The sequence below is a fragment of the Panicum hallii genome, chromosome 7 (genome assembly GCF_002211085.1).
Source record: "Panicum hallii strain FIL2 chromosome 7, PHallii_v3.1, whole genome shotgun sequence".
In the NCBI taxonomy this organism is placed as follows: Eukaryota; Viridiplantae; Streptophyta; class Magnoliopsida; order Poales; family Poaceae; genus Panicum; species Panicum hallii.
In genome coordinates, this window is record NC_038048.1 from 37,374,635 (window position 1) to 37,400,828 (window position 26,194).

Here is a 26,194-nt window from a genome sequence, read left to right on the forward strand (position 1 = left end):
ATTGACCGCATCGCCGGGGACGCATCAGGAACTGTTTCTAAAATGGTCTGAAACACACTTTCAGACTGCTGTCTGATCTTTTAGCGGTGGTACATTGATTGGATTGGCGCAACAACGATTTATGCTCCACTGTACTCAAGAAAATTTTGTTGATTATCTTATTGCCTCTGTTTGTTTGTCGATATGATGGTCAAACTACGCCTTTTGTGCCAGTACAATCTCATCGCCCTAGGTCAAAGTGTGCCTATCTAGGAGAGGAGGAGAGAAGAAAAAAAAAGATCTCTCATTCACAATTGACTACTATGTAGTTGACTTTGCACACAGCTTCTTCCTAAAACTGTCGCCGGACCAAATGACCCTTGAAACCTTTTATAGCAACGAAAGAGAAAGAAAACGTTTAAAACAAAAATCAAACAAATTATTCGAAATGGTGCACCATGTTCTTGTAACTTTACTTGAGCTTATTACATTTACAGAGAAGGGGTGACAGAGAGTCGTCAGGTCTTTTGGTACCATTTGGTACTCCGACAACCACTGTTGCCGGACTCCCCACCCTGGGGTAACCTATGTATGCCCTGTACTGGCAATTATTAGCCCTACTCCCACAATGGTCTCCAAAATGCACCCCAACCAAACACCAGCAAACTGTGCCGTTGTGTATATACCACGCATACAAGTTGTTGTGGATGTATTCCTTTCCGTTCATATTTTGGAGGATTCTAAGCATGAGCTTCTATTTGTATAGAGTTTTCTTAAGAACTCTAGCGCACAATGAGCCTCACATGTTTCTCTTCCAATAAATCATCCTAACGTAGAAAACCGTTAGAATTTTTAAAACTTGTAGGTAGGATATTTTACGAAATTTTGACGATTCCGGGATAATTTTTTATTGGATATAACCCTTTTTCTATAGCACATCTAAACGACTACTATGTCATAGAATTTTTGCATTTTGAGTTCCTTTAGGATTTCAAGTCATGGGAGACTGTGATCTTGCGTTTGCTATTTGAGTTGAATTTTGGACTCTTACTTTTTTTGTTTCTGCAGATACAGTCATATGACCACGCATATATTCTCATAAATATATTTCTTATAATGCACCACGTTGTATTTTATCTCTATCATTTATCGAATATCTTTAAAAAAATTTGTTATCTAGATGATCCTAAATACTCGCACGTGGAACGGACAACTATTTGAAGCGGTGGTACTAGAAGCATGCACTGAAACTTGGGAAATGGGCTGCGTGCTACTCCGTGCAGCATAGTCAAACATAACTCTGGACTAGGGCACCTGGGCAACCGGACACCTTTGAGGCTTTGATCAGTCAGGAAACAAGTCAGAGCAAAGTTGCCGCGAGGTGCGCTTCACCGGGGCTCGTACGCTCGCACGAGCGCACCCGGACGCGCGCGTACCTGGGGCGCCCGGCCCAGTTGACACGACCAGATTCAGATCGCACGGCGACACGGGCAGCCGTGGAGCCCCAAAAATAAAAATCCTTGGTGAAAGGATGAGAGGGGCCGGGAGGAGAGAGAGGTGCGGGTGGTGGGTAGCGTATTTAAGGAGCCGCACGAGTGGCAGCGGGCGCAGTACAGATAGGTCCACCTTAGCCTCATCGATAGGGGTGCCCACCCACAGCACCCCCGGATGTTTAATCCCGCATTTACCCTTTTGGTTTTCCCGTTGCTGCTGCAGCTGCTTCTTCTTTTTTTTTTTTCTTTTCCCCTTTGCCGGATTGTTGGTCAGATCTACCTGACCTCCATTTTCCATGGCCTTCTTCTTCCTTCCCAGTTCCCCTCTTGTGTTCGCCGGGCCCGGTTTTCTTGGGTAGTGTTTGGTTGAGGAGCGAAGTGGAACGGAGCGACTCCGTTCCAGATTCTAGGAACGGAGCCGCTCTGTTCTGTGTTTGATAAACTGGAACGGAGTGGCTCTATTTTTTGTTTGGTTGCAGAATGAACTGGAACAGAGTGGCTCCATCCTATGTTTGGTTGAGGAGTCAACCTATGCACAGAGACGGGAGAGCGAGGCAAGAGCGAGTCCGGAGCGGAGCGGCTCCGTCCGCTCGATTTTTTGGAGCGGGCTCGTTTGGCATCTGCAAAAATAGTATAGAACGGCTCCGTTCTGCTTCGCTCCCTAACCAAACGCTTTTGCTAATATTTTTTTGCTTCTGCTGTTTCAGATGAATTTGCAGTAGGAAACGACTTGGTCATGACTTTGGTTATTCGATGGCTCTGCTTACTTGCTTCAGGATTATGTCTGTGCTGATGAGCGACGCCGGAATATATGTATGCCTAGACTCTAGACGCTGGACCTCTTGGATGCCCGGCCTCGTGACTGATTAAGGTGCTGTTTGGACCAAGGGTAAATGGTAAAATTTTTACTCCTGTCACATCAGATGTTTGGACGCTAATTAAAAGTATTAAATATAGTTTAATTAAAAAACTAATTACATAGACGAGGACTAAATGACGAGACGAATCTATTAAGCCTAATTAATCCATAATTAGCAAAATTACGGTAGCATTTGCTCTTTTGCACTTTGGGGTGTTCGGATCCAAAAGTGCAAAAAAAAGTGCAAAAGATCAAAAGTTTTGCACTTTCTCTTTCTCTTTCCATTGGATCCGAACAGGCCCTAAGCGGCCTCGGGCCAGAAGGGAAGAACCAACAATGGCTGCCTTTTTGGCTTAGAGATGTGTTAGTTTATGTTACGGCGAGATATACATCAAGGATGCCGGTTTTGTGCTGTTTATTCTCCACTCGGCTGCAGGGAATGGCGGCTGGCCTAATATGCCGGGCAAAATGTTTATTAGCCGTCGATCATGTCACGTTACCGGCGGCGGCAGCTAACTAATATTTTACGTATCCATCAGTCGAATTTTATGAATACGCTCTGCTCAGAGGTACGAGATGAGTGGCTTAAGCTAAAAAAATTGTTTTTTAATTACATAAGTACAAATCAGACACTCGCAGCGTACGCACACTCACTCCTATAAACACACGTACGCAAACCCTACCCTATGATCATCTTCGAAGATTGAGCCGGCAAATACTCGAAATCGATGAAGTCACCGTATGCGCCTCGCTGTCGACGGGAACGTTGTCTACTACTGAAAGCACAATGTTGTTATGTCAGGGGCAAATATCAATAGCCTAATTACGGTTTAGCTCTTCCGCAATATGCGGCTCAGCCTAATCAAGACTGTCGCATGGATTCGACCCTAAGGAACGGATTTGACGTACCCGCCGCAGGGACGTGGGGCCGTGCTGGAGTCGAACCTCCCGTACGGGGGCAGGTTAAGGATGTGACTCGACATGATCCCAAAGAAGGGGAGCCCTTTCACCCTCTCGCCCGTTTATAGCCTCTACTGCAAACTTAGGGCAAGTGGCTCGAACTGGACGTAGATATAGAGACATTCTGCTCGAACCAGTATAAACCATCGTGTCTTTCTTGCACACCATCCGGACCAGACGCGCAATCACGAAATTCACTGGTCGGCGGTTCGAGACACCAACACGTTAAAACCTCCATAGTCGAACTTAGAATCTGAGATGCTACCGAGACTTTTTCAACCACTAGGCTAGGTATACTTTCGTATAAAAAATAAATTGTTTCAGCTTAATGAAAAATATGTGCCGCCCAAAAAAATCTTATAGTTTCACCAGAAAAATGTATTTACTAACATCAGCTTAAAAAATTTAAGTACATGGTTAGCGACATTTGAGGGTCAAACGAGACAGGTATCTCTTCTTCCCATCCAGCGCGGGCATACTAAGGGAAAAAAAATGGACCTGTTCAATGTTCATCGTCCGCGTGCTCGACAGTAGGACGCGATCAAGCAAGAAGGGTGCAGCTGCTGCTACCAGATCGATCGATCGGAATTCGGAAGCGAAGGCCATCAGGCCACATGCACTGGCTGCTAGCTAGCCGCCCCCAAACCACATGGTTGCAGATTCCCCCTCGTGCGCGGCTCGTCCTCTTGCGCCTGCCCCGTATCTCCCTGTGGATTCGAAGCCCCGGCCCCCTCGTTCCTCCAGCTCCAGGGCCAGGGCCAGATTTGGATCGCTAGCTGTTCGTGCTTAATCGCGCGCTCCTGTCCGGTGCTTAGCTTCCTTCCTTGTTCTACATGCAGATTGTTAATGCCTACTAGTGCTGATTAATTGCAGATTAATTAGGATGCGTTCTTGTCGTGGACGTGCTGTTCCTTGTTCCTGTGGTGTGCCGACTTGTCCAGCGACCGATCGACGATGCATGGGTCTCAGCTTCCGGCGCCTCATGCGCTCGTCCGTTTTCTCCCCGGAGAGAATGTACTATGTCTTTTTAAGTGTGGTCGGCGGCAGTGCCGCTGGCAGCCGAGTCCGTGCCTGGATCGTCGCAGATGCAGTAGCGGGTGTCTGTCCCGTACTCCCGTGCCCTGGGGCGGGGTTCCGCGAACCTACGCGGCATCGAGCAAATCTCTCGGCCGCGCGCTCCTCGTCTCTGTCGCAGAACTCAGATCCAGGCCGCAGGGCCACTACGGGCCACCCGCCTGCCAAACTTAAAACGTTGTACGAAATGCTTTGTACAGAAAAGAAAAGGGAGAGGAAAGGAAAGGAAAAGCAAGCGGCGACGTCGACGTCGACGGCGATGGCATGGCATGGCACACCCTGACCGGACGGCCTGAGCAGTGCGCAGAGTGCGTGGGCGCCGCTCGCTGCTGCCAGTAATCAAACCGGCGCGAGCGGCCGCGCCACGCCCAGGCGCCCCCACCTCGTCTCCTGCTGCCCGCGCCTCGTCACGGGGCACACGGCCACACGGGGGCAGAGGTCCCAGGAGCCCAGGAGCAGCCCAGTGCCGCCTGCCCCTGGCCCTGCATGGTCGCGGTCTCGGCCTCGGCGCCCGTGCCCGGCCGCGCGCGCGCTTCTCGAGATGGCACGGGCGCCCTCTGTGCTCTGACTCTGAACAGCTCTCACCGTCGGCCCCGACGCCGGCGGACCGCAGCCAGAGGCCGTGCGTGCGCATGCGGGCGTGCGCGGGCGTGGCCGTGCCGGGCGCGTCGGAACCCGCGCCGCGCCTACGACGACCGCGACACCACCGCACGTGCTGCGCCGCTGCCTACCGCAGGGCAGGGCAGGGACAGGGAGGGGCGGCAGGTGGCGTGGCGTGGGGGGGCCTTTGACCGGTGGCCATTAACCCACACGCGCGCGCGGGCAGCGCATCAATGCACGCACGCACGCGCAGGCGCGCCCGCACGAGGGACGCATTCATTTCGTGTCATCGCATCGGTCGGGCCAACGCGCATCTCCCTCGCCCCCGCGTCAGCACACTCGCCGGCGTGCCCGTGCGTCCTCCCCGGCCGTCGGCTCCCCCCTCCCAGTCCGAGTCCCAAGCTCCAAACCCGCAAGGCAAACTCAATTCGTACACTGCTCTCATACTCCCGGAGAGCAGAGGAAGCGCTGCTCCTGCCACCACCATGCGCGGGATGGGACGACGGCACCACGCGTCTCGCTTGTCCGATCCAGCACAAGAACGCACGCCATCTTCGGACGTGGCCACTTGGGAGTCTCCGATCCTTTGACGAGGTGTCCAGAGCTGAGTCAATCTTCACCGGTAGGTACAAGAGGACTGGTGCGGGAGCATTGTTTAGAAAGTGTTCAGCAGGCCGCTCGTCGTCTTCGCCTGCTTGTTCTGCTCCGGAGCAACGCGGGGGCACTTGCTGGACTCTCATCCTTCGCAGCCAGTGGCAAGACGACAGCGCAATCTCTATCATTCATCGCACCCGTGCGGCCCGCAGTATACTACGTGTGCGCGTGCGCCCCCGATCGGGCCGTGTACATGTTTATCCCGTGATGTGATCTGATGGGTCTTCGGTTGGTTCAGCCCGTAAACCGTACGAGAGGGGCAGCAGAGGGACAGTAGCATGAGCCCGTTTGGCGCTTCTTTCGCGACATCTGCACCGCCGGCTTCACGCGAAGCTCCGCTCTGAGCTGAGCCGTTCTGTACAACACCAGTGGGAGCTAGTGGAATTGCAAAACATGGCTCCACTGGCTCCTCCTGCTTACAGTGCGGAAGCCGGAGCCGGCGGGAGCCGCGCCGAATCGTGCCCTATATGGCTGGCTGGTCAACCAAGCAAGTGGAGACGTGTCCCGTGCCTTCAGTTCCCTTGCATTTTATTCATATCGATGCGTGCGGACCGGATCGCTATACGAGTGGGTACGGTGCACCTCGAATCCTTGATCGGTAGAGTACATTTTATTTTGGAGCAGTCAAACTCTGTAAAATTCTAAACTGCCAAAATCTAGACGTGACGTATATATAAGAGAGTTAAAATAATCCATAATTTAGAACGGAGGGAGTACTATGTACGTTTACTTTACAAAAGTTGTGTGAATGTGTCCTTAGATTTATATTTAGCTTACTTTTAGTTAAGATGGTAGTTTCGTAGCAGTTGTTGATATATAACGCGGATAACAGTAGCCAAAAATTACTTCTGAACATATAGTTTCTCGCATGAAAGCACGCCGTGCGTTGACGAATGGAAGTAGTAGCTTCTAGTGTAGCTACTCCATTTAGTTCATCGACTTAGGACTCCTTTTCCAGCACGGGCGAACCCGAAATTCCATTACTTGCAGCAACGACATTACAAAGGTGGTTCAGCAAAGGACGCACCCCTTGTTCAGAAGGTTTAGCGTCTAGCACACTTTCCAGACAGTACGCGACGGAGTAAGGTGCGAAAAGAAAAGACAGCGAGAACAGACGCTTTTATTTACAACAGCACTCAGGGCTGCGACAGATCAACTGACAAACGGAAGAGAGGAAGCTTCATAAGGGGGAAGGAGAACTGAGGGAACGCTAGGCTTCCGCGGCGTCGAACCATTTGGCTTCACCTCGAAAGTTCAGTTCAGCAGCAGGTTGAACCTTCCTTCTCCGCCACCGTAGACTTGAGCATGGAACTCAAGCGCAACAGACTTGAGCACTCCCGCGCCAGCTTGTAGCAGTTCTTTGTCGTCGCCCTTGTGTAACCCTGCCCAGCAGTCAAGAAAGGAACAAGCGAGGCAGACTACTTCAGTTGGAGATCTAACTTATTTATTCTCAAAGAAAATGTTGTTTCTGGATCTCCAAAGAGCCCAACATATGGCTGCTAATCCCACCATATGGAATTTTTTCCCCATTTTGTAAGTAACGTTCTGCCCATTCCCAAAACGGATCGAAATTGGAAGGTCTACAAGTGACCCCAAAAACATGAGCGGTGAGGCTAGCACATATTTAGCGCTCGAACAGTCAAACATGAGATGTTCAATAGACTCTTCTTGGCTACAGAAAGAGCAGTGTTTATCTCCTTGCCATTTTATTTTGGCAAGATTATCTTTAGTTAAAAATGCATTTTTGCAAATCAGCCACATCCATATCTTGATTTTCAGAGGAATTTTAGCTTTCCAAATCCTCCTATTCTTATGACCTGGAGCTCCCCCACATAAGTGAGAGTAGGTAGATTTAACAAAGAACATTTTTTCCCCATGTCCATCTTGGGCCATCTCTTCCCACAGCTATAGGGACAGTTCTGACCAGATCCAACAGCTCTCTTAATTTGTTTTGCAGTCCCTCATCCAGCCATCTCCTGAAGGTCAGATTCCAGTTCCTTTGTGCTTTGCTAGCCACAGAGCACACTTGGTCGTCATTGCATATTTCAAACAACTCAGGGAATTTGTCTTTTAGAGATCTTATCCCACACCAGGGGTCTCTCCAAAAATCAGCCATTTCTCCACTCCCAATGGCTACGACTCTTCCACTCAAATAGATGCCTTTAAGTATTTCTTTTGCACAATAGCTTGCCACAGGCCTTCTTCATGTTCCAGCTTCCACGTACCACCATCTACAAAGTAAACTTAGATTAAACTTCCTTAAGTCTTTGATCCCTAAACCTCCCTTCTTAGGATCGATCGACGCGCGCGGACGGCACGCTACACCGCGCGCGCACGCCCATGCTAGCTACAGTGCTATTGCACCGACCCTAGCCGTGCATGCACGCGCGGTGCAGCATGTGGCTGTAATAAAGTGCATGCTAGTAGGTTGCTCCATCGTACGTAGTGCTAGCGTGGACGTGTAGCCGCCTACATATCGCCGGTACGCGTAGCGTGCGTGCATGCACGCACGTGTGGTGTGGACGCGCCACGCGCGCGGGTGGTAGGTGCACTGTCGATCGATAGTGAGCTAGCTGACGAGACGAGAGCGAGGGTGGTGCAGGCCGGGCCTGCACACACGTACGGGGACGCGAACACGTGTGCACGGGCGGGTGTGATGAGCCGAGAGCAGACCCAGCATTTTACTATGGAGTACACAGGAGTGGCCTAGTAAATACAGGAAAAAAACATATCTTATCACGTGAATTCAAACAAACAAATTTATTGTTTGAAATTCTTTGCATTATCCTATAAACTCGACCAAAGCCAGAGGAGTTCGTTGACCAGGAAATTAAAACAACCTATATTTTCGAACGAATGAATGGAGTATTATATTATTTGGCTGGTCTTTTTTCTTTCCGCAAAGCTTGACACATACACACACACACGTACACACACGCTGGTTTCGTGAGCTTCACGGGTTCCCAATTCGGGAGGCCGTGCCCGCGGGTGTACGTGTGCGCTCGTACTGATCCTGGCGATGCTCATTCGATCGATCAGGGACCAATCATGCACATATATATCTTTGCCGGCCGGCCGGTACGTTCGCCGCACTTGCTGCGTAACTCGATGCAAGGGACCATGCATGTGCACGTACTCCACCTAGTCACGGCTAGCACGCGTGCGTGCGCACGAGGCCAGGCCAAGATCGGTGGAGGGAGTTAGGCGAGCATGCCTCGTCGATCGCTTGGCATCCACATCCACATGGCTACAAGCTACAGGCTACTGGCTACAGCTGCAGCCTACAGCCACCCTTGCATTATGTTGTCGTCTCCACGCTGTAATGAAGAACTACCACATGCGCGTCGACCATCTTAGCATCTTAGCTTAGCAAGGACCCCACGCAGGCATGCGGTACGCGTTAGTTCGAGTGGCAAACTAGAGGTACGTGCGACCGACGTAGTGGCTATAGCGTACGTCGTCCGTACGTGTATCTCTCTCTCCTCAGAGAGGACGATCGAGCTAGCCGAACGTATACAGGTGGTGATCGAAGAGGGGGCCCCGCGTTATCTTACAAGGGGTGTTTCGGTCTTTTTGTCCCGTTTCCCTCTAACCAACAACACGTACGTGCAGGGAACATATTGTCATTTGTCAACCACCCAACCCACGTACTAGAGTACGTACTTACAAGTACAACTGGTGCGCAACGCCCGTATACCTTTGCAGCTCAAGACACGGTACACGCCGTTAGCAGGCTGGCTAAGCTCAAGACAAGCAAATGCCCACCGCCGCACCGACACGTGAAGAGTATACTAGCTATTCAATTCGGATCGGGACGGGGCGTGCCACCAACCGTGACACGCGCACCGGGTTTGCAGCACGGCCGCCGAAACCAACAGCTAACTCTTCGTCGTGTCTCGCGATCCGTGGCATGCGCTAGCTTTCTCTAGCGTGCTGCATCGCTGCTTAATTATGAGTAGTAAAGGATGAAGCTTTATTAGCTGTACTTTAATTTCACAATGGGATAATTATCTTTGATTTTCCCTGATCGATCGATCGTCGATGAGGCTGCAAAGGAAGGTCGAGCAGGACCACCCAAAACGAATGCGTGGATGTATATGACGGGTGGATCATCAAAGATGCCATGCATCTTTCTTGTAATCCCCTGGCCACTTGCACTGGTAATGGAAGGAATATTTGCAGTACGTGCAGCTACGCCGTCCTCTCAAACCTCCCAAGAGACGCGCCGGTTAATTCGGCAAATTAAAGGTTGCCACATCACGAACCAATTCCTGCATCCATCATCGGCTAGCAACAACCACGAGCTGCAAATTTAAACTACCGGTGTTTTTTTTTTCCTTGCCGCTGCTGCAGCCTGCAACTACAAGTAGTCCGATCATTCGCATGCATGCACGGCCATCTTTGTCGTCGTCGTCGTCGTCGTCGTTGTTCGATCGATCGATCCGCTACCTAATTCAGTCCCCGCACGCACGCAGATCATCACCTATACTATTTGCTCGATCCAGTAATCCTTGGCGCACGTGCGAGGTGGTGGCCCCTAGCCTCATCTGGCATGCTTAATTAGTTAATCCAGGCGGCTTGTCGTGCGACGTGGCGGCTCGTCATTCGATGGGTTCTTGTTTAACTATATCCAGTGTGGTCGTTGATGATTCGGCGTGGGGGTTTGTTTACGCCGCTATGGCCTGTCATCGGCTCATCGCGATCGTGGCGTTTGGTTTTGCATGGAATGCATGTGGGAAACATACTCCTCTGGATCTTGGTTGGACTCCGCTCATAATTGAGATGTTTAATTTTCCTGGCCAGAAGACCGCTAGTCGTTTTAGCTAATTTTAGCTGGTATTGCACGCTCCTTTAATCATTGTAAGATGTAGCCCTATAGTCTAAGATCATTGTAGCTGACGCCGTGATTGGCAAAAGTATATGTGTAGAATATAGATTTTGGGCAGTGCTAGAAAGCTAGTGCTAGCTTCTACACACATACTTTCTCTGGAGAAGACCATACTAATTTTTTTTCTTGTGTTATTATGCACATTTTTAGGCTATTCACGATGCAAGTGTCATATGAGTTCCATTCTCATTAAATGGCGTGCCACATAACCAAAAGTGATGACATGGCAAGTAATTTATGAGAAAAGAGAAGAATAGAGTTTCATGATGATGAAACTTGGTGTACACAGTTGTATAAAAATGGAATGAAACCCTATTGAGAGGATTTGAGTTTCATCCAGACACATTCATCAATTTCTATCGGTCACACGGCACGTTTGATCGTAACTCCAATCAACAATTACATGCGACAGTTTACCTATGAAACTGTGCAATGAGGGGATACTTTCATTCCAATGTCCAGCTGATGTGGCGGTCTTGGTAATTGTACGGGATCCAACTATACGATGACACTCTGCACTAAGATGGGCCTAATATATTTGGTGCACGTCACTCAATTCTCGGTTCCAACAGATTCAGCCAAGCACAACGTGTCACGTGGAACACCCTGGACCCTGCATCGCTGCCCGCAAGCAGATGACAATGTGTTTGTGCCATACTGCCCTGAGATAGACGCATCGATCACGGTAGTAATTCGGTCAACTTGATCCTGCTCCACTGGTAGCATTGCGCATCGGCCTCTCGCTCGCAAGTGCGCTCATGCATGTGATCGATCTCCTTTACTCATGTCGCGCCGACGGCGCCGCAAAAACGCCATGATCTCTCTCGATCGGCAGCCCGTGCGCTTTCGGTCGTGCGTGAGCATTGACTAATCCCCAAATAAAGCAGCAAGGCTTCGACACATGATCACGGCATCACGGGTGGAGGAAGACCCTGCAGGCTGCAGCTTTGATTTGCCGACCGATCGGCAGATTTGCTTCGTAATGATGGCTAGCTACTCACATCAGGTTTTGTTGAGACGACGACCTAGCTAGCCTGCGGCCGGCCGGCGATCTCGGTGGATCGCGCGCTCGCTTTGCCTTTCCATGGCGGTGGAGTAGTAGACCAGCTTTTGACCGAGCTGGTTTGAAGAGGCTGGCCCCGCAGCGCGCGCCTTGCTAGCTCGGCGCGCCCAACCCACCGGCCGCCCCCAGCGGGCCGCACGCCCGCACCAACCAGCCTCGAGCCGCGCCCGGAGCGCATGCGCGCGTCGCCGGCGGCCGCGGCTTTACTAGCAGCGGCCGGCTAGCTAGAGGCCGGCGCGTACCACGCATGCACGCGCGGCGTCGCCTTTCGATCCGCTACTGTTGCGCGCGGCGCGCGCGCCACTGTGCTGCCTGCTGGCGCGGCGCGCGGTCGTTTCGATTTGATCGGTGCATGCACGATCCTCCTCGCTCGCTCGCGGGCGACGGGGGATCGGAGTGAGTTATTGCGGGCGTCGTGGCGCTCCGGTCGCCCCGGCGATGAACAGGTACGAGGTGTACAGTGATCGGCCGGATCGGAGCGACGCCGGCCGCGTGCCATGCCGGCCGGCCGGCCGGAACATCATGGTGACATGCATGTTCGCCCGTGCAGGCCTGCCGGGTAGCAGCAGCGGTGTGCAGGGGGGGCTGTAGCAGTGGTTGCTCGTGCTGTCGGGCGTACGGGAGCCCCCGCGCGGCCGGCCGGTTCGGTGCTTCGCCGTTCCCTGCGGAATCTCCGCGCGAGTCGAGAATTGAGGTCGAACGGAACGACGAGTAGTTCTGCAACGTGTAGATTCGGTGCTCGCAACGCCAGCACTGTGTGCGATGTGGTGGTGGTTTTGCACGGGATCATCATGGGCGAAAGGGCCAAAACCAGCGATGGTTTGCATGCCCCTTGCCGCGCGTAATATGGGCTGGCAAGAGTGGGCTGTGTGTGATGCGAGCGAGGAGCAAGGCTGCTGCGAGGCGGGCCTGCACGGGGGGCATGGCGTGGGCTTGCGTTAAGCCCAAAAGGCCTAAATAAGTGGAAAGCGCAAACTAGCACTGTTGGCCTGGTCCGTTACGTTTGCACACCCCCCCCCCCCCCCCCCCCCCCCACCACACACACACAACACACACAGTTTTGACGAAAGCCACAATCGTGTTGACGTGGAACCCGCCGATCCGGTGGCAGCATGGGGGCCCCAGCATCCTTCCAGAGTTCCAGTTCCACGAGTCCGCGACCCCCGTCCGTCATCCGTGCGCGCATCTTTGGATGCCTCTGGACTCCCCGGACTCCAGTCAGCTGGGCACAAGGCGGCACGGCAGTTTCTCCCCAAGGCCCAGACGCGCCGCCCGCACGCCGCACGCCGCTACCCCCTGGCCAGCCCAAGCAAACAAACCGCCCCGTCGCTTCCTTGCGTCACGTAACCACGTCTCCTCCGCCGCCCCGCTTCCTCCTGCCTCCTTGCTAAGCAACCCCCACTTTTCCTCCTCCGCCCCCGCACGCGCGCGCCTCGCCAAATCCCCCTCGCCGCCGTTGCTGCAGCCGCCGCTCGTCGTTCCCCGGAGGAAGCCAGCCAGCCAGCCCCGCCGGAGATGTCGTACGCCTACCTCTTCAAGTACATCATCATCGGCGACACAGGTCAGTGAGCTCCCCCCACGCTCGCCGTTCTGCGGCTGGATCCGCGCGGCTGTCTCTCCCTGTCTCTGGGCGCTCGGCTGCTGCGGCTGCGGCGGAGATCCGATCCACCGGCCCATCCGCAGCCGCGGATCCCCGCTTCGCCTCTAGCGATCGCTGACGGGTTTCGCTCCGCTTGGCTGCTGCTGCTGCCGGCGACGCGATGCGCAGGCGTCGGCAAGTCGTGCCTGCTGCTGCAGTTCACCGACAAGCGCTTCCAGCCCGTCCACGACCTCACCATCGGCGTCGAGTTCGGGGCGCGGATGATCACCATCGACAACAAGCCCATCAAGCTCCAGATTTGGGACACGGTGCGCCTGCCTCTCTCCGCCCTCCGCTGCTACTTTCCTTCGCCCGTACGCATCCCTTTGTGTATGCTAGAGATCGTTTTGCTGCTCATAGGATCTGTCGCTACCATTTCGGGCGACACAATCGCATGCTTGCCTGATTAAGCATGGGACTTGAGCAGTCGAGTCTGATCGCAAACTGGAATTTAGGATGTCCAATTGCTGTCCCATAAATTTTTTTACATGATGAAAACCTTGCAGCTTGCTGAGCTCTGAAGTTACAATATAAATGGATATTCTTTGTTCTTTGTCAGTTTGCCCCCACCCCCGTTGAAATTCATGTTAGCTAAACATTCTGATCTGTTAGCTAAACATTGGGCCATTTTTTAGTTCGAGCTACTGTTATATGGGATGCCCACGTGGCCACATGGATCATCGATCTGATCTGATGTGATTATCTTTCAACATTACAGGCAGGCCAAGAGTCATTCAGATCCATAACTAGATCATACTACAGAGGGGCCGCTGGTGCTCTTTTGGTCTATGATATCACCAGGTAATTACACCCCCATAAACCCAAAGTTTCTTGGGCAGTCTTTTTATGCTCACGCCTTCCTGAATCGTGCTGATACTGGCATTCGAATCCATGTTGGACTGATTCCAGGAGGGAGACTTTCAATCACCTCGCAAGCTGGCTGGAGGATGCGAGGCAGCACGCCAATGCCAACATGACGATAATGCTGATTGGGAACAAATGTGATCTGTCTCACAGGCGTGCAGTGAGCTACGAGGAAGGCGAGCAGTTTGCAAAGGAACATGGCCTGATCTTCATGGAGGCATCTGCAAAAACTGCACAAAACGTCGAGGAGGTGATGCTTGGTTCTGGTGTGTTGGACATATGTGAGGTTAAGAAATTTCAAAATTTCTCATCTGGATATTTAAAACGCAGGCATTTGTTAAGACTGCCGGAGCAATCTACAAGAAAATCCAAGATGGTGTTTTCGATGTATCTAATGAGGTAGTTTTTTTTTATCTCAAATCATTACTTTTGCTCTGCTTAGGAAAAAACATAGTGAGCCCCTTCGATGTTACTTTAAGCATCATTTACGCACATACTCATGTACCTTCTGTTCCATGTTTACTATATATGGATTGAAATCTTACAATGTGCATCGAAGCCTAAGTCTCTACTTCCCATCTTGTACAAAGCTCATCCCCTTTTCCTAAGAACCTTTTTATACGGAAAGGTTGGAGGAATGATAACCAAACATAGAAACTGGAACCTAAAGACCTTACAGTCAATTAGTTTCTATAATGAATGTTCAAGAGAAACTAGCTTTTTCTATAATGGCAAAATTGGATAGACTGGAACCTAAAGACCTCAGACTCAATAGTTTCTATAATGAATGGCAGAGACCACTAGCTTTTTCTGTAGTGGCAAAATTGGATAAGCTTTTTTATGTAATTTTGTGGAGAAGGTGTCTGCCTCGATACTGAAAGAGCTACATAAAGCGAGAATATTAGTACTTGTTAGTGTCCAAGGATTAGAAGGAAAAGTATTTAGCTGGAAAGTAGTTATTCTCTGACTGTTAAAATGCCATTTGCCCACCTGGAAACCTTTTACTGCTCTCCGAATCACTTCTGCATGCTTATATCCTTATCTTGTTACCACCCAATGAGCATGATCTCATACTGTCTTTTGTCAATTGTGCAGTCTTATGGGATCAAAGTTGGATACGCAGTCCCTGGCCAATCCGGAGGCGCCGGTTCGTCGTCCTCTCAAGGCGGTGGCTGCTGCAGCTAATCAGCTAATGGGATGATGTACAAAGGCTTCCGTCGTGTGGCACATACCAGTTGCGTTATCTTCAAGTTTCTGGGTGGAAAATAGCTTGCTCCAGAGTGCTTTGTTATTTCACGCACCAATGGATTCTATCCCCTGAACGACTCGAAAGATTCGGTTAATTTATGTCAGGTGTTCATAATCTGTCCATTCTCTGTAATTTACTCTGTGTCCAGTCTTTTTAACATCCACGAATTCTTTCGGTTTGATGTGTAAATAAAATAAAGAAACGATGTATGGTTTGGCCTGGTGCGGTTAATTTATCATCTCCAAAAGTCTCGGTTCTCTGACCCTTGGGCTTGTAAAGTTGTCGACACACTGAATAGTGAATACTCTGCTTCCGGAGGGACTGAACATTCTGTTTGGATTGTGGTGGCTTTTGGCAGTCATGTATAAATAAATTCAAGTGTCGGCTGTAAATATTTTATTAGCAAGCTGGTATCTTCGTTTTGAGTCTTTCCGATCGAAATAGTTCTTGCCTGAGATTATTTCCCTTTTTGGGGAAGCAAAAGAGGAAAACAGGGCGAACCGAATAACAGTAGTTCCGCCGACCGAATAGATGCCAAGATAAACCAACCAGAGAAACGACATCGAATATTTGGAGCCAAAAGCATCATGAACTTGACTTTAAGAGGGGACCAATACAATAATAATTCTCCCTAATAGTAAGAAAGAACATCACGAACTTGTTGTCTACACTCCACACACACCAAGCAGCAGGAACTTTACTACACACTGATCAACTAAACTAATTTACAGCAGCTGCCTGCTGCCCTGCTCCGGTAGCTCCGACCAACAGAGGGCTTGCTTGCCACACACCGCAGCATGCGCCGCGGCTGGGTGGGTCAATAGTCAGTACCTGTTGCAGTCGAAGCATGTGTGGTTGCGGCCGAGGTCCCTGATGCGGTCGACGCCGTGGCGGAAGACGCCGAGGCCGAACAGGACGCCGATGATGAGCAAGATCACCAGGATCACCAGCAGGTAGCACCCCACCCGCTCCCTGGTGAACTTGAGCTTGCACATGGCGTCTCCCCGGCAGGTCGCCTGATGGACCGCCTCCGGGCTCTCCCTCTCTCGGCCTCTGGTGGTCGACGCAAAACCTCTCACGCGGCTTCTTATCGGAGGAAGAGGAGGTGGCAAGTGTGTCGCCCTGTCACCTCGCCGGTATGGCGACGGTGTCGCTTTGCTAGTGAAGCTACAGCCCAGGCAGCCAGGCAGGGCAGGGCGGTGTGCGAGGGAGAGCGGGTGAGGATGCCGCGGCGCCTTTCCGCCTTTGCGCCGTGATAAGAATCGAATCGCGGCGGGCTGTATGGACTGACCCGCGACACATGGCTGCCTCCCTCTTTTCTCCAACTGCACGAATGATTGCCGTGCGATAAACAAACACAACCGTAGTACTAATAGTGCGTGGTGCGGCCAGGAAAGGGGATAGACACGAGCGATGGACGGAGGAGCGCAACGGCTGGAGAGTGGATGGCATGGCATGGTATCACCGGCCCCCGCTATCAGGCGGCGGTGCTGGTGTCTCCTCTGGCCTCCGGGACCGACCGGGTCGGTGAGGCCCTTGCCTTGCCGGGATGGTGATCCGGTTCCGCAGTTGACAGTTGCACGGTAGGAACGGATGGACGGGGGACGAGGTCCCGAGCACGAGCAGCAATGAATGCGATCGCGACGCGTGCTTTGCTGTCTGATGGAGGAGGGCGATCACGGAGAGCTCGAAACCTCTGGTCTCTGGAACACGTACTGCAACGGAAACGCTTGCGTGGCTGGTGCGGCGTGCCTTGGAACGGAGCAACACGACACGGCGCGGCCGAGCGCACCTGGCTGGGGCGCGGGCCGCCGCAGCCTTGGCGGGAGAGCTGCAGCTGCCTGCCCTCCCGGATTCCCGGTCCCGGTCCCGGTCCCGGTCCCGGTCCCGCTGGTAGTGGTAGGGACATGCCGACGGCGCGGCGCGGCGCACGGAATGTCACCGCACGACGCGCGGGGCTTGTTGCTCTATAGGCCCCAGCGGCTCGTACCGGCAGCGATGGCATGGTGTGCGTGGCGGTGGCGCATCGCACGGGCGTGCGTTTTCGCCGCCTGTCTCGTGCCAGTGCCAGGGTGGGGAGGGCGCGCCACAGCCGGTGTTCGAGAGCAACAGCGCTGGCGGTGACCCGACCACACTCGGTAATCAGCAGTCTTGATGGCCGGGCAACGACCAGATGCAAGAGCCAAGAGATATCTCTGTCCAGTCACCTCAGCCGGTGCAACGCTACTGCTTGATAGCGTGGGACACCTCAATATTATTTTTTTTGAAAGAATACCTCAATATTTGTATAGACTATTTCTATCTGGATCTGGACCGACCGTGGACGATGTAACAATTCATATGAAGGGAACGATTTACTTTCACATCAGAAAGCGAACATCATGGTACTGAAGAACCAACTGCTCAACAGCTCCAGACGATCCGGGCATTCTTTCATTTAACAAGCATGCCATCTGTACAGCAAAAGTACTAATACAGGCTGACATCATGTCAAATGAGAGCAAACTGGTATGTTGAAGGTGGTTCAGTTGAAGCAGCGCTACGGAAATTTTAGTTTCAAGCTCAGCTAAAGATCACATAGAGGCAGACACCTTCCGGAGCAATAATTCCCATGTTGTGAAAACACAAGCATACAACCTAGATATTCAGAGGTCTGAGGCATCTTGTACGTATGCCAAGTGAAAACATTACGAATTAATTAACTACAAGGCCTAAGATAGACATGAACGATCGGTCAAATAGACAGGCGATTCCACAACAAGAACTACAGAGATTGAGATATTAGGTCCGCATTCATCAGAAGGGTAACAATGCAACATTCTTTCACATCGCGTGCAGGGGCAAGAGGTTACATTGTATGGGAAACTTGCCATGCGAGAGAGCTGACAGAAAAGGGAACAATGGAGCTCAGCGCGGCCCCCGGCCCCGACCACGTCCACGACCACGGCCGCGACCACGGCCCAAAGGCTTTCCTGATTTTGGGGGGAAAAAATGCCAGTCAGATCATAGCATTAGTAATGGATCGACTCAAACAGAAGACAAAACGGAGGAAATCGAACCTGTAGTTGGCTTCTTAGGCTTGACTCTTGGGGTTTCCTCCACGAGCAAAGTTTCCAGGTTTAAGCTGTCCGGAAGAATATAATAGCGAATGTTGTTTCCTCGCACACTTAGGTGGTCAAGGGTCACAGGATTCTTCCCTTTCAGTGTAAGCTTCACTGTCTTCAGATGAGTATTCATGCTTATGTCAACACCTAAAAATATGTGGATGAATTAGAGGGTATGCCATATACAAACTAAACCATGATCCCAAATTAATCCTGTCAGCATTAGCAAAATATGTGCATCAGCATAAGATGGTGAGATCGTTGGAGAACCAAAACTGCAATCAAACAATTATTTCCCGAGCTGTACCAGGAATAAAAAAAAAGTTCAAAATGAGCCTATCATGATGCATATTCCCCCTATTTGTGAACACTGAAGCCCTGCATGCCTCCAACATCAAAATGTAATCTAGGAACGACCTGAGCCACCCAAAATACCCTATACATTAAGAAATCAAGAAATTTATAATTTTCCAATCCTAATTATCCATGAAACCCTTCTTAGGAAGAAAATAAATATTCTCCACTAGCATCTAAATGCCATAAAAATATTCCTACATTATTTATACCTTTCTATATGTGAATAGAGTATGAAGTCAGCTAAGTCTCACAAGCAGCAAATTTGTCAAGGAAACGACAAAAGAAATCCATGAAAGGCTAAAAACACTGCACATTCAACTGCTCGCTTGAACTACCAAAACTGGTGAAATGGCCAGTACTTTCACAGGGACATCAGACCATTACTAGCACTGATGGTCTAAAACTAAAGGCCTACCATTAGTTAATTCAAAGATGTCTACATACATAGTCATCACTCAGCAGGAATGCCCCCTTGATGCAAGAAAGAAAATGTTTACCAAATGCAAATAACGTACAAGCAATTCAGGGTTGGGCAGATCACCTAAAAGCAAGCAGGTTAAAAGATTAAAACCCCAAGTCTAATTGAACGTACCTAAATAGCCTATTTCCGTGGGATTGCATTATCCCAACATATGGCTTTATCTGAAATAATTCATAGCCCATCAAAAGCACAAGAGGTGAGCGCGAAAGGTATGCTCAGTTTTACAGTCTCCAAAACTAAGCGAGAAGGCAGTTGGCTCCCAGACAAACCACTACCTCAGCGCACACGCAAATCACACCATCTCCTAAGGCGAGCTGACTAAATCCTAACAATGCACGCACCAGACACAAACCCTAAAATGAAACAATTTTAGATCACAGAAATTCAAACCCTTCCCCGCCGGAGGAGTGTGTCGGAGCATACCTGTGATGGTGCCGTGGACCACCGTGCCGTTCTTGAGCTCGATGGTGACCGTCTCGTTGTTCAGCTTCATCAAGAACCTGCAGCGAACCCCAAATCCAGCACCAAATTAGGCGAGGTTCGTACCGAACGGAGGAGCGAAGGAAGGGCAAAGAGGAGGCACTCCGGACGAGAGGCGAGAGAGAACGGGGGACGTTACCTGACGAGCTTCATCTTGCCGGTCCTGGCGGAGGGACGGAGGGAGGCGGCGGCGGCGGAGCTAAAGCGTGGAGGGAGCCGGCGGAGCTACGCTGTTGGCTTTCTCGGAGCGGGAGTAAACCCTAGTTTGAAGGCTGATCTGGCCGACGGGTGGGACTGGGAAGCCTGGGAGGCGGTTCGGAGCGGCTTGATTGGGCCTTTTTTTGGGCCATCTGTATCGGGCTTGTTGAGAGCCTACTCTTCTTGTAATTGCAAGCCCATTCAAATACACTATTATGCCTTTTTACTAGTTTACTTGCTCTTTGCAAGCCCATTCAAATACACTATTATGCCATTTTACTAGTTTACCTGCTCTTTGCAAGCCCATTCAAATAAAACGTTTTTTTCCAAAGCCGAAAGTACTTTAGTTGGATTTTTTAGAGGAACCAGAAGTACCTCACTTTTTAAGATAAAACGACTGCATAACTAGAGTCATTCAACTAATGAGTTGCCAGCAAGGTATCAGAATATTTGAAAACTCTGTCAATTCGTTTGAGAATTGATGCAGCTACAAGCCATCTGATTATAAAACATCACAACTTTCTCAAGTCGAGTACAAATGTCTCAAGTAGAAGCTGAGAAAGCTTATCTTTATCATGTACATCCATCAGGTAGAAGAAAACAGAGCATGTTCACTGGAGGCAGGGCTATCATCCTCTGAAGCTTTATTAGCTCAAGTTTCAGCTACCAGACAAAAAACCATAGGCCCAGCCAGCAGTGAACCGCAGGTTGGAGAATATACAAATTTGATAATCAAAATTGTGCTATGCTGCTACCACAGCATGATGAACTTGGTCAAACCACGCTGATCCTAGACCGAACCAAGTCTCTAATTTTACTGCTGTGGGATGGCAGCCAACTTCTTTGGTGGGGGATTTCCTCCGGCAAGCAGCACATACCCGTAGAAACAAGCCATTGCAGTGCTGCATAATTTTCAAGTGGGAGAGGACATCAAATCTTATTTCAAATGGAGAAAAAAACGACATTGGACAGAGACGGACAATATAGAGTAAATTACCTCAGGGAAGCATAGAAGCCCCAAGGAAGGAGTCTGTTTGTCTGCGCAAAGAAGTATAAGATTAGTGCTGAGATAGTTAGATTCCACCATATTCCATATCAATGAGAGTAGGAAGGCAACAAGTTCAAGAGTCTGAAGGTCTGCTGTGCAGATGCTGGGTGTTGGTGATTCCCCTAGTACTGTAGCGTGTAGCTTTTTGAGTTAGCCTAGTTACTGTACTTTGTGAAGCTTTTAGAGAGTTAAAGGCCACGAGGAAATGGATTCTGATTGGCTATGTAGCTCTCTTGTGCTACAAACAATCAGTAAGGAGTGTTACCAAGGCTAGGGGGAGGAGGAACTGATCAGGGGGTAGGGGAAAAAACTGTAATTTCGTTGTGTTTTAGTAATGAAATTAAATTCGCCTGCTCTGGAAAAATGAATTGAGAGTTGGAAAAGTTACCAAGAAGTAAGCGTGAGAATACTTCCATGCCAGGAAAGCAGAAATTGCTGCAAAAATAGAAGTGGAGCAGGTTGTTAAGCAATGTTTACAATAAGGTTGAAAATGATTGTAATTCAAATGCAAAGTAATACAAAGTTAGTACAATGATATCCCACCTGCTTGGGCCAAGATAAACAGGAAACTGGATTTACCACTCCTCCAAAACTTTAGACTGAGTGCACCAAGTAGCAGAGTGGCAAGCCCTGGTGCAACGCCCAAGACAATACTTATGGTGCTTCTGGAGAACATGTATCCTAGAAGGCCCATGGAAAATAAAAGACCACCTGCATCACCAAACGATTTAGTTATTTCACTTATTTGTATGTGGATACATGAAAACAACAAAGCTCATATTCCAAAACTTAAAATATTGAACCACTCAGGAGTATGGGATACGACTGCGTGTGAAGAACATGTACTGAATAATTTGTCAATCAAGTTTGAAATATGAAAAGCACAATAAAGTAGAAATTAATGGTATTGTTTTCTACCATTTAGTATTCTATGACATCACATAATATATAATGAGTTTAGAAAGAGCTTTGCTGCGAAAGGCAATAAAACATTTTTTTGAAACTTGCATTAGGAATAAAAAACACTGTTAACTTCTGTGAATAATTTATGCTATGAGAAGCTCATAATTCCTTGAAAGTAGGAGCTATCAAATGTCTGTGCACACAAGGTAAAAAACAACATTTAACAAGATTCACATGTGCGATATCCAACTAATCATACAACAAAATTTTACATTCATAAAAATTCTAGCTTACCAAAAGGGATCCCAAGGCAAAAGTCATGGATTTTAGCACTCCTCTTCTGGCGATGTCCCTCTGCCTGTACAAATTCCTTCATCTGATCTGATCGCAAGTTTAATTCTTCAACTTGAGCGTTCTCATTTGTTGCGAGTTTAGCAGCAAAACCAAATGGCTTCAAACCAACTCCATTGGTAGAAATCAAAGGCTGATGGATAGCAAAATATGTTAACACCTCCTCTTATAGTTATAGACAAGAACAACAGATTCATGCAGAGGTTTAACATCAAAGCCTTGTTATAATAGTTTGATAAGTAAAAATAAACAAAATGCATAGAATTCCTGTATACAGTAAACATTCATCTGATCATCTCATTGTTCAAGTGGTGGCATAGATGAAATTCAAAAAAAAAAACAATTTGTGCACTCTCAGATCATGGTCCAGGATCATTTTTATCCCCTTAATAACATAAAATTCAAAAGGCAGTCCTTCTAAGTTCTAACAAAAACAGAATTGCAGACAAAATCCTTGACTCCTCGAGGACTAAGCCAAAACGGTGGCGGGTGGGATTGAATATTTGCTGACACAGGTCACTGGTCGAACACAAACGCACCAATTCTGCCTTCAATTCATCATTTTACACATACATAAACCAACCATATTGCAATAGCAAATACACCTCATGCCACGAAATAAGAACTCCGTCTATTGTTTCCGCAAATAAAAAACATCCGTGAGCTGCCCAAATGTCCAAAAATCATAATCCGATCGGATCTCATTTCATACGGTCATGACTTCATGACCAATGGTCACCTAACCCCGGGACCAGGCTCTGCGAACATTTACAAACAGGCAAGACCTTCACGAACACAAAAGCTAGGGTTTAGCATTCGCATCGGAGTCATACCTTCGGGTGACCGACGAGAGGGCTCCGCAGCCCCCGGCATGAGGATGGATTTGAGTAAGCTCGAGTCCGGCGGTAGGCCGCCGCGGTCGCGGCCGATCCGTGCAGCTGCGCCGCCGCCGCCATGGAAACCTGAATCGGTGAAACGGAACGCCCCAGAAAAATTCCCAAGAGGACGAAGGTGAACCTGGGCTCGGCTCTCTGTAGCCGTCGGATGCTATCGACCCACAACGGGCACGAGACTACCGTCCGATCAGAGAAGGAGGAAAAAAAAACTCGATGTCTTCTTGGGCTGGGCTCTCTGCATACTTCATACGAGTCAAAGAAAAAATCAAAGATTTTTTTTTATAGAAAACTGAGTGAGAACTTTGTAAAATAATCAGACAACTCAAGCTGAATGGAACTGAATTTTCTGTTTGAACTGGAACCGTCAATTGCAGTGCGAATTAACCCTGAAACAGAGGACTCCAGATAAAATTACATGGTCTCTTCGGTTTAATATATGCACAATTTCCTCTTTCACATGGCAAAATATACATGATTTTCTATCACTTATTTGAAGTTTATAACTCCCTCTCTTGTTTTCGGCATATTTTGCTTGGTTACTTCTTTTCAGTCTTCTCCTGAAAAAGCTGTTCTTTGATCGTGATATTTGCACGTTTTCGTTACACCATGTGATTGGTAAGCTCGTCAGGCAAATCCCAGAGTACACAGTCGGATCCGAACAGACTGGACATGTCGGAGCCGCCCTTCCCGCCGTCCGCCTCCTCGTCGCCGCCGCTACTGCCGACGCTGTCATTGCCTTTCTCCGGCAATGGCGGTGCCGACCTGGCCGCCGGCTCGGTGCCCGAGCTCCCGCTGTACAAGCTCTGGTGGCTCCACATCGACGTGCGGAACTCCTCCTGGCCGTGCGCGGCGGGGTTGTACGCGGCGAACATCCCCGCCAGCCCCTCGGGCATGTCGGCCGGCACCCAGGGCGGCGGCTGCTGCTGCTGCTGCTTGTCCGTGGCGGCGCCGGGCTCGCTCATGATAGCGCGGGAGAGGCCGAGCTTGATGCGCTCGATGGTGTCGTCGGGCTGCGGCGGCGGCGCGGGGAAGCCGCAGGGCGCGGCGAGCGCAGCGGCTGCGCCCATCCCGGCGCCGGCGCCGGCCGCCATGGGCATGTCGGGCACGGCGGGCGAGGGGAAGTCGGTGGGGCGCTTCTTGGTGAGGAGGTGGAGCATCTCGTCCTTGAAGCATCCGAGCGCGGCCTCGGCGAGGTGCGCGACCTGCGGCGGCGCCAGCGTGGTGGCGATCTCGGCCATGAGGTGGGAGAAGGACTTGTGCGTGACGGGGTCGATGCCCATCCCGGACAGCTTCTTCTTGAGCTTGGTGTTCCAGTGGTTCTTGACGTCGTTGTCCGTCCGCCCCGGCAGCTGCGCCGCGATCACCGACCACCTGTTGCCGACGACGGAGTGCAGCTTGATGATGGTCTGCTCCTCGGCGTCCGTGAACTCGCCGTGCTTGAGGTCGGGCCGCAGGTAGTTGGTCCACCGGAGCCGGCAGCTCTTGCCGCACCGCTGCAGCCCTGTTCGCAGGCACGCGGCATCACGAACCCCGGTCAGTCAGACGCACGGCGCGCTTCAGGATCCGCCGAGGCCGTGGGGGACACGTACCGGCATTCTTGGGGATGAGGCGCCAGTTGCGCGTGCCGTACTGCGTGATGTAGGAGAGCAGCTTGTTGTCCTCCTCGGGCGTCCACTGCCCGCGCTTCACGTTGTCCTTCTCGCAGCACGGGACGCGCCCCATCTCCGCCGCCGCTTCCGGCAGTGCACCGCTCTGACGATGCTGGTGATTCCGGGCGTTGCACGGCGCTGCTGGCTCCGGCTGCCAAGGCTCGTTGTTGTGGGTGTCCGAGTGCGGCGCTCACCTCGGGCGGGCCGGCGCATAAATAGGCGCCCGCGCGTGCAGGCGGCTCCTGCTGCTGGCGCTGCCGGCGGCGTGCGCCCGCGCACGGGAAGGGCGGGCGCTGGGCGCACGGGTGAAGGAGGCATGGGCGGCATAAAGAATTCAACGCCCGCGCAACGCGTGACGGCCCCCCCGGGAGCAGGGACAGGTTGCCCACCCGCACAGCGCCGGGTCAACCCCAGGTCCAAGCACACCAGAGCGCTCGCCCCCGGCGCCCGGCGCGTTCCCTCCCTCCTCCTCGGCTTCCCTCCCTCCTCCTCGGCGGCCGTCTCATCGGTCGGCTCCCGGCGCTAATCGTCGCCGCCGTACTTTCCTGGGAGTACAAAGCGCCGTGCCGAGCGCGTGCAAGGATCTTCAGTTCTTCCACCTCCGCCAGTCAAAACATCGGTCAAATTGGCAACGGCTTTCGTGATGGTGTCCAAGGGTCCAGCGGTCAAATTGGCCAGTGGAGGAGTGAACTCTGCACTGAAGAACTAAAACTAACGGCACTGCTAATTCTCTTCATCAACATAAGCACTGCTGTCAGTACAAACCTTGGCAACTCAGAGTTCAGATAAACTATGCTGCACTTTGGTTAGACTCTTGCGATGATGGAGCTACTTTATCCCGCCATCACAGTCATCAAGAACACGGCGGGCAAGGGGTTTGCAGCTTCAAGAAACAGCATCGGATCATGTTCTTTCCCGCAGGTCCAGTAAAATCCAGGTGCACGGCTTATGCGTGCTCAAATGGCCATGCAATGCTGAAGCCTGAAGATGGAGACTGGAGAGCGCCTGCAAGATGTAGTGGGAGCGTATTGAGCGACCCACGGCGTCCTAGAACTACATGCATAATAGCTAGCAGCAGCTCCTGACCTCGGCTCGCCATCTTCAGCATTTGGCAACAAAAACATTCAAGGCAAAATGAGTGTCGATTCGGAGATCTCGATGTATACCTAAAACTATCGAATTTGCGGCTTCAGTCAGATGAATTACCAGTAGTGTCATTCCAGTTACCTGGGCTGCCGGCTACGACGGTCTTCAAGGAAAAATTAGATTTGGAAATGATCCAATAATCTCCCCCGTCATATTCCTTTTTTAGTTCAAACGCTTTAGGCCAAAAAATACCGGCATATCGTACTAAACTAAGCCATAAAAATCAACAAAAAATGGAGGCATTTTCAAAAAAAATTGT

At 50.7% G+C, this 26,194-nt stretch overlaps 4 protein-coding genes across 4 annotated transcripts; 1 reads left to right on the forward strand and 3 right to left on the reverse strand.

Moving 5' to 3' along the window:
- Positions 1-12,812: 12,812 nt before the first annotated feature.
- On the forward strand, positions 12,813-15,584 carry LOC112899049 (ras-related protein Rab-2-B). The gene is made up of 6 exons (XM_025967377.1): positions 12,813-13,131; positions 13,339-13,478; positions 13,928-14,010; positions 14,119-14,323; positions 14,404-14,472; positions 15,169-15,584. Exons 1-6 carry the CDS (start codon positions 13,086-13,088, stop codon positions 15,256-15,258), a joined length of 633 nt encoding a protein of 210 aa, XP_025823162.1. The 5' UTR covers positions 12,813-13,085; the 3' UTR covers positions 15,259-15,584.
- Positions 15,585-18,087: 2,503 nt separating this feature from the next.
- On the reverse strand, positions 18,088-20,028 carry LOC112899050 (small nuclear ribonucleoprotein SmD1a-like). Its single transcript, XM_025967378.1, has 4 exons — positions 19,884-20,028; positions 19,688-19,764; positions 18,382-18,573; positions 18,088-18,294 (listed from the first exon to the last, which is right to left on the reverse strand). The coding sequence occupies exons 1-4, from the start codon at positions 19,895-19,897 to the stop codon at positions 18,230-18,232; spliced, it is 348 nt and encodes a 115-aa protein (XP_025823163.1). The 5' UTR covers positions 19,898-20,028; the 3' UTR covers positions 18,088-18,229.
- Positions 20,029-20,408: 380 nt separating this feature from the next.
- On the reverse strand, positions 20,409-23,258 carry LOC112899048 (protein FATTY ACID EXPORT 1, chloroplastic-like). The gene is made up of 6 exons (XM_025967376.1): positions 23,078-23,258; positions 22,188-22,377; positions 21,534-21,701; positions 21,379-21,425; positions 20,940-20,980; positions 20,409-20,844 (listed from the first exon to the last, which is right to left on the reverse strand). Exons 1-6 carry the CDS (start codon positions 23,198-23,200, stop codon positions 20,757-20,759), a joined length of 657 nt encoding a protein of 218 aa, XP_025823161.1. The 5' UTR covers positions 23,201-23,258; the 3' UTR covers positions 20,409-20,756.
- Positions 23,259-23,589: 331 nt separating this feature from the next.
- Positions 23,590-24,994, reverse strand: LOC112899047 (transcription factor MYB80-like). Its single transcript, XM_025967375.1, has 2 exons — positions 24,730-24,994; positions 23,590-24,641 (listed from the first exon to the last, which is right to left on the reverse strand). The coding sequence occupies exons 1-2, from the start codon at positions 24,860-24,862 to the stop codon at positions 23,740-23,742; spliced, it is 1,035 nt and encodes a 344-aa protein (XP_025823160.1). The 5' UTR covers positions 24,863-24,994; the 3' UTR covers positions 23,590-23,739.
- Between the last annotated feature and the right edge of the window lie 1,200 nt (positions 24,995-26,194).

What these genes read in the sequence shown, in the direction of transcription:
- LOC112899049 (XM_025967377.1), top strand. Translation starts at nt 13,086, where the DNA reads ATGTCGTACGCCTACCTCTTCAAGTACATCATCATCGGCGACACAG. An exon ending in CATCATCATCGGCGACACAG is followed by an intron (nt 13,132 to 13,338) that starts GTCAGTGAGCTC and finishes CGCGATGCGCAG; the next exon opens with GCGTCGGCAAGTCGTGCCTG. An exon ending in TTGGTCTATGATATCACCAG is followed by an intron (nt 14,011 to 14,118) that starts GTAATTACACCC and finishes GACTGATTCCAG; the next exon opens with GAGGGAGACTTTCAATCACC.
- LOC112899050 (XM_025967378.1), bottom strand. An exon ending in GGTCCACGGCACCATCACAG is followed by an intron (nt 18,574 to 19,687) that starts GTATGCTCCGAC and finishes ACATATTTTTAG; the next exon opens with GTGTTGACATAAGCATGAAT. An exon ending in GCCTAAGAAGCCAACTACAG is followed by an intron (nt 18,295 to 18,381) that starts GTTCGATTTCCT and finishes CCCCAAAATCAG; the next exon opens with GAAAGCCTTTGGGCCGTGGT.
- LOC112899048 (XM_025967376.1), bottom strand. Translation starts at nt 23,200, where the DNA reads ATGGCGGCGGCGGCGCAGCTGCACGGATCGGCCGCGACCGCGGCGGCC. An exon ending in TTGCCTTGGGATCCCTTTTG is followed by an intron (nt 21,702 to 22,187) that starts GTAAGCTAGAAT and finishes TTGGTGATGCAG; the next exon opens with GTGGTCTTTTATTTTCCATG. An exon ending in GGCTTCTATGCTTCCCTGAG is followed by an intron (nt 20,845 to 20,939) that starts GTAATTTACTCT and finishes AAAATTATGCAG; the next exon opens with CACTGCAATGGCTTGTTTCT.
- LOC112899047 (XM_025967375.1), bottom strand. Translation starts at nt 24,862, where the DNA reads ATGGGGCGCGTCCCGTGCTGCGAGAAGGACAACGTGAAGCGCGGGCAG. An exon ending in CCTCATCCCCAAGAATGCCG is followed by an intron (nt 24,642 to 24,729) that starts GTACGTGTCCCC and finishes GCCTGCGAACAG; the next exon opens with GGCTGCAGCGGTGCGGCAAG.